At 28.3% G+C, this 12831-nt stretch overlaps 2 protein-coding genes across 8 annotated transcripts in view; one reads left to right on the top strand and one right to left on the bottom strand.

Annotated features, from left to right (window-relative positions):
- LOC129983930 (limulus clotting factor C-like) overlaps nucleotides 1–1856 on the top strand; it is a 51246-nt gene extending 49390 nt beyond the window's left edge. For all 7 annotated transcript variants that reach the window (XM_056093650.1, XM_056093648.1, XM_056093652.1 and 4 more), the window contains 2 exons: nucleotides 255–422; nucleotides 1200–1856. In XM_056093650.1, coding sequence (XP_055949625.1) covers nucleotides 255–422; nucleotides 1200–1559 — 528 coding nt within the window. In that variant the 3' untranslated portion in view covers nucleotides 1560–1856. The remainder of the gene's footprint in view (nucleotides 1–254; nucleotides 423–1199) is intronic.
- A 2150-nt stretch (nucleotides 1857–4006) lies between these two features.
- LOC129984591 (neprilysin-like) overlaps nucleotides 4007–12831 on the bottom strand; it is a 52009-nt gene continuing 43184 nt past the window's right edge. Inside the window, exons 17-20 of the mRNA XM_056094513.1 lie at nucleotides 11914–11979; nucleotides 11164–11256; nucleotides 7165–7223; nucleotides 4007–4335 (exon numbers count right to left, since the gene is read on the bottom strand). Of these exons, the coding sequence (XP_055950488.1) occupies nucleotides 4242–4335; nucleotides 7165–7223; nucleotides 11164–11256; nucleotides 11914–11979 (312 nt within the window). The 3' untranslated portion in view covers nucleotides 4007–4241. The remainder of the gene's footprint in view (nucleotides 4336–7164; nucleotides 7224–11163; nucleotides 11257–11913; nucleotides 11980–12831) is intronic.

Genomic DNA, 12831 nt, shown 5'->3' with positions numbered 1-12831 from the left:
GTTTTCTTTATACATAAAAATGAATGAATTCATAACATTTAATGACCATTGCTCGCCATTGCCATAAAGGTATTCATGGCCTAACTCAAAACCCACAACTTTATTTAGAGAGAAAGTGGTGAGATCTTTATTCCAAAGGATGCGATAACGTTTCGAGAAGATCACTCTCTCTGATTCGTCTTTCTTTTTTAATGTTGTATTTCTTACAAGTCAATGCAAAGCAAGTCATTCTCTCAATTCTTCTTTCCTTTTAGAGCTCTGAAATAATTGTGCATCCAGAATTCAACCCTGCCACGTTTAATAACGACATTGCCATCGTAAAATTTTCTCCGGATGTTCCATTTTCACCTAGAATTCAACCTATCTGTATGCCTTCACCCGCCACAACTGCTATAAATATTATTCCAGGAAGAAATGGCACAGTAAGTTTCTATTATTAGTCACTTATTATATAGGAGAGACTGGGCCAGATTTATATATTAATAAACTTTCTTTTATTTTTAATCATTACAATAATTCTCGTTTTCATTACTATTTAATTCGTTTGGATTGAAAACATCTGGAGCATAATTTTAAGTGCCTTCATTTATCTTTTACGCTTTCCTTTAGAATGATCACCTGTGTAAATTTGCCCCATAATTAGAGAATAATAACAGAATGTTGGAGTCACATTTACACACTACTCAAAATGATTAAATATGAGGTTTACTATGATGAATCCGCAACAAATTAAATCCAATGAATCCTAGTTCCTTTAAAAAAGTATATATTAATTATGGTGACTCCATGTCAAATTTTGGTTACATAAGAACGAGGAATAGGCATCCAAAATACATACTTGATTTTCTTCACAAAATTAGAAACCAAAGAATGCTTACAAAAGAACATTGAAAATAAAAGTGTGAACCCTCGTAGAACTGGCCCACAGAAACATATAATTCAGGAAGAGGAATACTGCTCCTTTAATAAAAAGATGCGAGAAAATTTATGGGTGACCATTCCAACTGGTTTATCAATCATCATCTATCATCTAAATTTAAAGTAATGTTATATAAGATTACAGAAATGACTTGAAGGAAATTACTTTAGCTCTCATTTTATTTTTGAGGAAAATTAAGTTAACTCAGGATTTTTAATTTAAGTGAAACAAAATTATATATGTTTGCCTTTGTCTCTAATTTTCGCTTTCGCATCCCAAGGTAAGCGGATGGGGATTGAATGAGAAACGAGTCGAATCCCCTCGACTGATGATGGCAAATCTACCTGTCCAAGCCTCCGAAACCTGTGTGGCGGCTTACCGAAAAAGAAATCAAATAATAGCAGTCACACAAGGGATGTTCTGTGCTGGTTACCCTAACGACAGAATCAATGCCTGCGAAGGTGACAGTGGATCACCCTTGGTCTTTTACAACAACAGAACGCAACGTTTTGTTGTGGAAGGGCTGGTCAGTCATGGAATGAGTGGAAGATGTGAGCTGCCAGAAAAATATACAATGTTTACGAAAGTCTCGAACTACTTGCAATGGATATACCAAAATTGGAAAACAGGAAATAGGTAGAATCCCCCCAATATTGTTTATCGTGCTGAATAAGAAATGATGGTTTGTTCCTAAATTTTAATGAACACACTATCAAGTGCATGAATGATCAAATGAATGAGCAAATCTCGCGTTTTACAATGATAATTCCTGTGTTAATCATTATTTGAAATATTCACCTTTAAAATTTTTACTTTACATGAATCAGATGTTTCAATATGAAATATGAAACGTCCATTTTCATATTAATGAAATGAATTCATTTAGTAAAATAGCGATATCAATACAAATTGTAGAAACAATTAATAAAAATGGAAATAAGTGCTTAGTCTAAAACTTGATTCTGTATATATATATATATATATTTTGTTGTTATTATTATTAAAGCAAAATTTTTTACCCTCCTTTTACATAAATACTGCAGTTTGATTGGTTTTCTCTAATAAGTTATGTATATTAGCATTTGATAATCGAATCTTATTTTGTATTTTCATTACATATTATATATGCACTTAGTTTGCTACAGCATTCATTATTTTTATGTTTTTTACTAAAAGAAAGTAATTACTATTTATTGCATGAAATTTGAAAAAAATGCACTAGTTCTAAAACAATATGTAGATAATTTCAATTTCAATTCTTCGTCTATTTATAAATACGAATGCTTTGTTATTATGTTATGTTTTATATTTGATAAAATCATTCTACTGAAACTTATATTTATATATCTTTAAGATGTTTTTTGTTGGGCGAGGGGGAATTTAAAATTAAGCATTATCATATTTGAAAATAAATACATTGCCCTTCCACTCTCAAAAATATTTTTCTACGGTATTGGGAATTGAGTAAATACCCATGTTGTTTGCCAATGATATGCTGCTTTCTGCAACCTTTTGTACAAAATTTCTAAATGTTCTTAAAGCATCATATATAATTTCAAATGTTGTTCTAAAATAGTTTCTAGTACCAAAATATATTTTTTCCATAATTTTCTAATTAAAAGCCAGTGAAAATCCCTTTTCATTTTCATTCCAATATTTATTTTTGCAAGTGTAATTGGATACAACTCTGAAATAAATTAATAAATGGAAACTAAGATTTTGTGATATAACAATTTTTATAAAACTTTACAGAAAGTATTCTAATATTTTATATTCCAAAAGTTATTGCTTTTTCAGTTATCTGTTGTGCAATGGTTGTACTTGCATCGATTTTGGAGGAAAACTCTTGCACAGTTAGTCACAGCCGTAGATAATCAATTCGAAATTTATACGTCCAATTATAAGCATTCCAACCGAACTTTTTAGCTTTATCTTTTATTTAGTTGGAAGGAAAACTTTCATGGCCCTTATATTTACTGACTTTTCCCCAGAGTAAATAGTAAACTATTCGTTCATCAAAATTAACTATAAAGTATCAATCAAAACTCAATAAAATCAAAACATTCAACTCAATTAAAGTAAAAGACGTTTGTTTATTCACCGAGCCAATTACTGAGAAAGAAATCACAGAATCACTACTGAGAAATAGTCACGGTAATATTAGTCAGTTTTTAGTCAGTCGAGTCACTTGGTTTTTAATGCCAAATATATCTGGATTATTCTTTTTTGGGTTATTTATAAAATTAATTGATAAAAGGCACTTAAATGATGTTGAACAAAGAGGTCGCTGATTTAGTTTCAACGAAATCAAAAACAATTAAACAAAAATATTCAATCGGCTACCAACATTTTATTACCGATCTGTTATAAAACAAAAAATAAAACTCAGTCCAATATCTAGAGATAAGTACAAGAAGTATTATTCCAATTTGAGGCGAAATCATTCGATAATGCGTTTTGACAAAATGCTGAGAAGTTGATAGAACCGTACTATGAATTACTAGTGACAGTTGATGGGTTCAAAGAAAGTGACGTTCTCTAGAAACTCGATGTGCATGTAAGATTGTTAGAAGCAAATGATTGGGGATGCACTTATAAAAAAAATTCGATAGATTTGATTACAGTGAAAGGAATTTCATTTAAAGTATAAAAATTTTAATTCATCTAAAACTTTTTTGCGCTTGTATAATGGAAAAGAGATGAATGAGAACTATCAATTTCGTATTGTTATCATTATAGAATTGAGGCCAATGAAAATGTTTTTATGAATTCAAATTGGGTAGTTAATACTGTAGAAACAAAGACGATTTTGATCTGCCTGTAACAGGAATTCAGGATTTCATCATTTCTTTCAATATTATATCTACTTTTTAAGTGATTAAATCAGCCTCTCATATAAGGGACTCTTTTCTTTTTTTAATCCCGATAGACCATAAATAAAAAGTAAAGAATCTTTTTTAATAGCCTTTGTGAAGAAACTTATAGAATATGTAATAAAAACGTTACTGGTGTAATACAATTAAAATTCTTGAAAAAACAACAACAATCACATTTTCTAAAAAATTCTTTTATTTATTGATTATGTATAAAAATAATCGATACAAGCATTTATTTTAGAAAATATACAGCTCTTCATGATTCACAGTTTTGGTATAATTTTTGTGTTCAAATCTGTTGAATCGATACTTAAGATGCCATTTATTTTGCTTATGACAAATGTTTATTACATTATTCCTAATCTCTCTACCATAAACACATGAGAGTGATTTAAACATATGCAATGAAAGAAATGAGCAACATTTTTAGTCCTTTAAAAAAATAATCATGTCCAGATATGGCATTTAGAAGATGATGGCAGTGAACTGCAGCTGAAAGCTTCAGAAAACGCTTTCGAATTGAATACAATCTTATTTACTCTGAAAATGAAGAGAAAATGGGTTTGAAGAAAAAATAAATAGTTCATTTCATTTATTATATTTCATTATACTCAAATCATAAGTCTCTTTGAGTTAAATTATTTTTATAAATATAAATAATGTTATATGAAATCAACGATTATCAACATAAAAATGATTATTGACACTAAATTCAGTTGTTTTAAAGATTTTATTTAAAAATTTAATTTAGGAATAACTTATAGGTAATCAAATATGTATTAGTATTTGATGTTTCTAGCCCTGAATTACAAATGTTAATGTAGATACAATGAATTTTATTATTATAGTTCACTTGTGAAGTCGAACCAAATTTTCTCATATTTAGTCTCTTCTAAGACTCTCAAAATTACTTAATTTTTTGTTGGATTATAGAAATTAGATAATCATCATAGCGTATGATCAAATAATAAAACAGTTTTACAATGTATTTATAATGCATTCAATTACAATGTATTTATGATGCATTACAATTACAATGTATTTATAATGCATTACAATTACAATGTATTTACATTATTTGATTACAAAATGCAATCATCTTTAATTTTAAGTGTTCATTTTTGGCAACTAATACAGAAACATAGTTAGATTCAGTAACTTTTAAAAATGCTACATGCATTATTTTATTTATATGTGATAGTATTAAATAATACAGGGGGAAAAATGTTATGTATTTAGATGCGTAATAATTAATGTATTAAAAAAATTATAACGGGGGAAGTTTCAATGGGAAATAGCGCATCTTATTTTCAATTTCCCAAATACTATAAATAAGCAGCATGGACTACACTAGTATTACGTTCAACTCATGCAAATAAAAGAAGTCTTTGGCCTGGAAATGTGCCACTAAATACCATAGAAAGAGAGCTTTGGCAATATACATCTGTTCGTTAATCGCCATATTGACGATGCCTCAGAATATCTACGATGTCTTAAATTTTCTTTGAGCTTAAGTTTCAAATAATGTATTTTAACTTAGGCTGTTCTTTGGAAAAATTCTATAAAAACTCCTTACTACCGATAGATACTTCATACTTAGACTTTAAAGACATACTTATCATAGTAGATTAAATTAGTACATAAAAATGGATATTGGCAACAAAAATGATATATATAAATTATAAATATACAACATAAAATGTAAATAATAAGACTATATTAAACAAAAAATGTCTCTAAAAATTAATTTTCAAATGTACAAAAACAAGGAATATTTGATACAAAAATCTATAGCTATATGGATCTATAGCTATTTTATATCTTTGTTTACTATATCTTTATCTGCGTATTTCTTTCTCTGATTTCAAATTTTAAAAAAAAAAATTCTAACAAGAATTATTCAGATTGTGCATGATTAAGAAACATTGTATAGCAAAACATATATGCCACATGTAAATCAATAATAAAGCATTGAAATATATTTGAGATTTGGGACACTTTCGATCCCACAAAGCAGTAAAATTTATAAGATTTTTAAGTAAAAGTTCTTAAACGTCATTACCTTAGACTGTGTACTGCATGACTGTGTAAGCATTCATCTCAAGTAAAAATTTAACAGCATCGATAGATATGTTTTTATATTCACTTAAAATCTTCACTGTTCACTTAAATGTTCATATTTTATTTAAAAAAACGAGAAAAAGTTAATTTTCCGTTATTCAAAAGTATTCATAACCAGATAGATTCAATAAATTTAGTTTCATATATTCACTAAATTTAGTTTTTAGTTAGTTTACAAATTTTATTTTGATCAATTAAATCTTTGCATGATTTTTATTTTTAGCGAATGGTAAGTATAAAATTATCCGAGTGAACTCAAATTCTGCATATGTTGATTATAATTGTAAAAAAACAATTCTTTTATGACTGAAACAATTATTTTTGGTTTCATAATTTCTTCAATAATGATGTTTTCATATTTCTTCAATACAGATGCAATACAGTTCTGGCACTAGAACTGTATTGCATCTTTAGGATTACTTTTTTTAAAATTATTTTTTGTTTAAATTGATCATTATCTTTGTCTGTTAAAATCGGAACATCATGCTTTCTACGATTAAAAATATAAAAAATGTCGATCTTCCCTGAAGTTATAGATATTGATTAGATCAGATTTGGAGAATAGATATAGATTTGTTATACTCATATTATTTAATATGCCAGATAATTCTAAATCCATGATACAGCTCTTAAGGATAAGTCGAGCACACAAAAATAAACTTTTTTTTCTTTTCAATGAATTAGGTAAAAGAAAACAATACACCACAAAGATAAGGTGCCCAGCACAAATTAAGGGAATATTAATCCCCAAGAGCAGAAAAAATACAATCCCATGAATGCAATGAAAAGCAGAAAGCGAATAGTTTCGCCCAGCAAGTCTTCTGAGGATTTACTTTTAAGTTAATCCTCAAAATAACAAAACTTTATTTTTATACTGCTGTTTAAAAACATTTGTATCTGTCTCGCTTCATGCGATTTGTATTAGTGTTATTTAACTATTGTGCTGTTGTGAATTTGAGTTTCGTTAAAACTTTGCTGAACACTTTATATGATTTATTTTCTTTTGCTTAATTTACTGGCAAAGATTATCTTGTAGCAGTAAATAATTGAAAAATTGTGTTGCTCTGATATTAAAAATCTGTATCTCATTGAAGCTCTGATGAACACTTTATATAGCGTATCATTTTCCATTGTTTAATTTACTGGTAAAGATTCTTTTATAACTGGATATACAGCGAAAAGGCTCTAGGACAAAATCTAATATGATCACAATTCCAAAAATGAATTGGAAATTAAATTGATACATACCTCTCCCTGATAGGAATGTATGTTGAATTAACTTCTGATTTTTTAGCTTCACACTGCGTCTGAAAATATAAATAAATAGTATAATGCTTTGAATCCTGAAATGCTTTCTTCATATTTTAGCAATAATAACAAAAATAATAAATCAAATTAGTGACTTTGAATCAACAGGAAGGACGATAAATATGAAATAGAAGTTCAGATAAAAAATATGGCGTTTTTTCCTTTTTGAAGCAGAGAAATTCAATGGAAACAATGGAAAATTTCCCTTCCCTTAGTGTTTTACTAGCCGCCTTTGGCGACCAGCCGGTTCGCCAATCTTAATGTTAGTTAAAATTTTAATAATTAAATATTTTATGCAATTCCAACTTTAATAGATTCTTCAGCAAAATATTTTAAAACTTCAAATTTTGATAGTCATATAATTCACTCATAATATTATAAAGGCCTTCAGTCATAACGTGATATGTATCTCTCTAATTTTCTGTTACCCCTCGTAGAATTTATGCTTTAAATTAAAGTGTAAATGATTACTCTGCAATTAATATAATAATATTTTTTACAGAAACAAAGCATTTTTTTAATAATATGATTACTGATAATAGAGTCACTGAGCGTTTAAACTTTATGGGCACTAAAGAATATCTTTCTTAATTTATGTAATATCTCAAGAATTTGTCAACAAAATTTTCTCAGATTCATCATGGACATATCGATTAATGAACAATGTTTCATTTTAAATGCATTAAACACTAGGAAAATAAAATGAATCGTTTAAAATAATGTCTAAAACAGGTTTAAAAAAACTACTTAAAAAACGATGTACTTAAAACTATAAGCATATACAAAAAAATATATAACTAACATAAATACAATTTAATTACAAAAGCATGCAACTAACCTAAAAATAATTTAAATCATCCGTTGAAAGTGGTTGTCATGACAACAATCAGAACAATGCGCATGCGTGAATTTTCTTCGCCAGTTACGATAACGCAAATGCGTGAATTTTTCTACGCCAGTTGGGGTAACGCTATGCAGATTATACATTTTTAATTTTCTTTATTCTGTCTTATTTTAATTCAAAAGTACTTCAGAATGAATCTGAAACATGGATTAATTAACAATGTTTAATTTTAAATGCATAAAACATTTAAGAAAATAAACAGAATCGTTTGAAATAATCCACCGAAAAATGTTAACCCTAGCCTCATTACTGTTGGGAGAAAAAAAAACTGAAGCCTTACTCATTTGGCGGTGGAGAAAATGGAAGATTTTTCTGGCGGGAAAGTTAGTTTTTAATTAATAATTAAAATTCTTATTAAAATTTCAAAAAAAGGGACCCCAGGTGCACATTCCCGGCCTCCAAGGTATACATGTACCAAATTTGATAGCTGTATGTCAAATGACCTGGCCTGTAGAGCGCCAACACACACTCACACACACACACACATTGAGCTTTATTATAAGTATAGATTACAATCATCAAGTTTTCTTTTATCAACATTTTCGCGCTTTTAGGAAAATGTAGATTTTTGTATGTCATATTTTCCTTATTAATTTCCTATTTAACTTTCATTTCTTTTCTTCCATTTATGTTTTTTATATTTATATGGCTGATAGAATACATATTAAAGTTTATTTTATTTCATCTATAATTATTCCATTTTTCGATTTTTTTTTTAATTCATATTATTTTGGTGAGACAAATATGGAATTCTTTTACAAATTCGCTGATGCGCTAAATATATCATATTTTATTTAATAGACATTTGATACAAAATGTACATTTATATCAAATGTCTATTAGACATTTGATATAAATGTCTATTAGACATTTGATACAAATGTCTATTAAATAAAATATGGTATATTGACGCATCGATAAACTTGTAAAAGAATTCCATATTTGTCACCCTAAAATAAATATCTGATAATTAAGCATGGAATAAAAACGGGTTGAAGAAGAGTTAGATTAGTACTTTTAGAGTTCTTACAGTGTTCACACTGAACCTGAAAACTAAGCATCCCTGAAACAAAACTCCCAGATTCCAATAAAGATCTTGTAATGGAAACTTCCTAGAAGGCACCAGTAACAAAAAGTTTAATATGTGAAAAATGGATCAGCATAGATTGCACTGAGTATTCTAGAAGTTTACGCGGGCGATTATTATTAAAATTAGACAGGATTCTATTATCCTTTTCTGTATTCAAGAAATCATCAATTATGTTTTATTTTTTTATCATATTCATTTCATACCTATTTCGATCTTTATTTAAAAGTATATTATAATGTATTATTTTTCGTACATATACAGCACCTTATTATACTTGTTTTCTATTTTAATTTTACAATTTTAATGATTTTTTAAGTGTTCTAAATTTGCCGCGCTTTTAGATATTTGAAAACTTTAGGATAAAAGAATTATATGTTTTCGATATTTCTCAAGTTACAAAAATAACTTTTCTTTGCGGTTAGTAGAAAAAAATGTAAACAAAGTATTTTTTTCACTAAAAAAATTAAAAATACAATTTTTTTCAAAAATTAATATTTTTAATATTTTTCTAATATTATATTTAATTATTTTTTGCCGAATATAAATAGTATTCATTATTTGTTTATCTTATTCTATTAACTTGAACTTTCTGTGTAATGATCACTAAAATAGTTAAGGAAACTTAAATATCCATTCTTGATTAATACAATGTACAAGAAGCGAAAAACCATTTTTCTGTTTCAATTCTAATGCTACAGTTGAGGATAAAGTAAAGCATTTTACAAACTTGCCAAAAAGTAGTAACCTACGTATCATCGTATTCCCAATTTTTCCATATTTGGAAACATTTGTCACTGATAAATCATTTATAAATATGAAAAAAAATCTCAAAAATGATCTAGAATTTTAAAATCATGGTAAACATTTTTTTTTTTTTTTGATAAATATGAAAAAAATCTAAAAAATTATTTAGAATTTTAAAATTATGGTAAACATTTTTTTTAAGAAATTAGAAAAAAAAATTAACAAGAAACAAGCAATGGGTTTTGTGTTAAATGTTTAAACTGCACATGCATTTCTACAAAAATGCAGTGGCGAATTCAGATATTTTGAGCCTCTAGACTGTGCGTATTATGAGGTCTCTCTTTTGATATGATCGTGATTTTTTTGTCGCATTTCAGCATATTTATAACAAGTTCAGAATTTATTTTCGGTTAATATTTTTTATTTTAATAACTATATAAATGTATATTTTTTATGTTTATCCATTTTGTCTTCATACTGTCCGGGATCTCCCTTTGTACATAATATTACTGAAACAAACATTAAATTTCATAAATATTGTGTTAACTAAGTGAATGTAATAAAAGCTGAACCTCACTGAATGCTGAAACTTTATCAATTGTAATTTAAAGTGTGAATATTATTCTACTGTTCTATCATTCAAGCAATTGTATTTTTATTTCATTTGGAAACTATAAATATAAAGTTATTTAATTGACCTGTTTGTCTCCCATTCTCAGTCTATCGGTCCTAGGCCGCTTCCTAGTCTGTCTAGTTGATAATTCACCACTAAAATTTTGAAATAGTTTCCTGGCTCTATTGCTAACTTCTACACAAAAAAAAATCCTTTGAATTCGATAGGCCTAATTTAGTGGATTATTTAGACTTTTTATTTTTTTAATTTCTGAAGAAAATGTCATAAAGTTTATAACTATCATATCACCCGATCTCGAGCAACGATGAGATAATTTATTCTTTCAAAACTTTTCTGCTCATTATTCGCTACAGTCATTTATCATTCAATTTGTAACAACTGTCTGCCTGCTGTCATGAAGACAGCCTCTTTTGCGACAAGGGCAGTCAGCCGACGAAAGGAACCGATTAATTGCGAACTTTAAAATGGCTTTACGAGCTCGACATTTGCACACAGAGATACAGGAAGCGTGCTCTATTTATAATCTGCATCAAAATGAGAAGAAAAACAAGACGAGAGTCAACCAACCTGGGCGTAGGCGATGAAGAACATCTGCTCGTCGCTGAGCTCCAGTCCAGGAAGCAGATCCGTTTTCCGAGATTTCGTTCCGCTTCTTGCGCTCTGCGAGAAAGAAACAGGTTCAGTTTACCTTTTCAGAGATGATTTATTCATACAATCATGACTGCGTTTCGGGAATTTAAAAAGAAATAATCAAGGGTGACTTTCTTGCAAAAAAGATGTGCATGAAGCTATGGAATGGAATTATTAATTCAAGTGTATTTGAATATCACAACAAAGGGGTTAAACAATAATTTTTATTTTATCACACTTTTTCCATGTTTTCTATTAGAGCAATTACCTAATTTTTGTGATATTGTCAATACTGTGAATTAAAATTCTTAAAAGTTTTTCTTTATAATAAGCAAAATTAAACGAATTGCGTAAGTTAGAATATTATCAGTTTTATCATGTTTTTTAATTCAAAATTAATAGTTTAATGACCCTTAAATGTTATTTGCAATACACTTGGTATATATATGCTAAATCCAAAATACTTTTTTTTCACGTAAACTCTCATTATTTCTTCTTTCTTTGATATATAGATTATGTTCCAAACAACCCTTTTTCCATTGTAACAAGGAAATTGTTTTCAAAATTTAATTGTTTCGAATGATATTCATCTCGGCGTGTAAGCAAGAAACGCTAAATAAAATGATAATATCGAGCGAAATACTCGGAACATCTATAAAAAAAGAGAGAAATAAAATGAAAGCATACCTCCAATGCAATTTCTAAAGATCCAATGTCCAAAAGTAAGTCTTGTATATGTTTCTCTCTTTCTACCTATAGAAATAAAAAGAAAAAGCATTCATTGAATTAATCCTCCTAATACATTATATGAATATAATTAAGGAAAATGTATTTGGACAGGTAGTTAAGTCGTATTCTTGGCCCTAGTCGGCGCTACTGAAAAAACAAGAGACCCTCACTCGGCTTAAATCGCTGACAGATAACTGTCAGCGGGCTTGTAAAGTGCCATAAGTCACAACACATTTATTTTGCACATATTTTTACACTTATACAATTCTACAATTGTATGCCAGAAATCTCACGCGATTCATTCTCTTTATAGAGATTGTACGTTTTAGCTGCAGTCGTGAACACTCAAAAGAGTATTCGCATTTGTCGTGCAGATTTTAGGCATCATAATCTAAAGTAAATTATTTACTGCGTTAAAATCGTTTTGCATTAAAAAAACACAAATTCGTATAGTTCAAAATATGTAAATAAAAATTTTAAAAAATCGAGAAGTTGAACAACTTCTGACTTAGAACCAGGTCATCTAAGAGATTATGATAGTGGTTGTAAAGTTGTAAACTTATAGAAGTGGACAATTGTAGTGAAATGTCTACTTCTATAATGTCTACTATTCTAAATATTCCTAATATTCCAAGAAGTCCAAATGCCAACTTCGATAATTTCTCCTTCTCGAAAGCTTAACATCTTAATTAATTAGGCAGAGAATAAGTCTTCTTATCTTCTTAATTAATTAGAATATGTCTTCTTAAAATCATAATTAGAAAATAATTAACTAGGCAGTGAAACATTGACATCTGATTTCAAGTAAGAACCAAAAATATTCCTAAACAATGTGAGGGATTTCTTGGGTATATATTAAAGTGATGGGTTAAATAT

The sequence above is a fragment of the Argiope bruennichi genome, chromosome 9 (genome assembly GCF_947563725.1).
Source record: "Argiope bruennichi chromosome 9, qqArgBrue1.1, whole genome shotgun sequence".
NCBI classification, from domain to species: Eukaryota; Metazoa; Arthropoda; class Arachnida; order Araneae; family Araneidae; genus Argiope; species Argiope bruennichi.
This window is presented reverse-complemented; position numbering and strand designations above follow the sequence as displayed.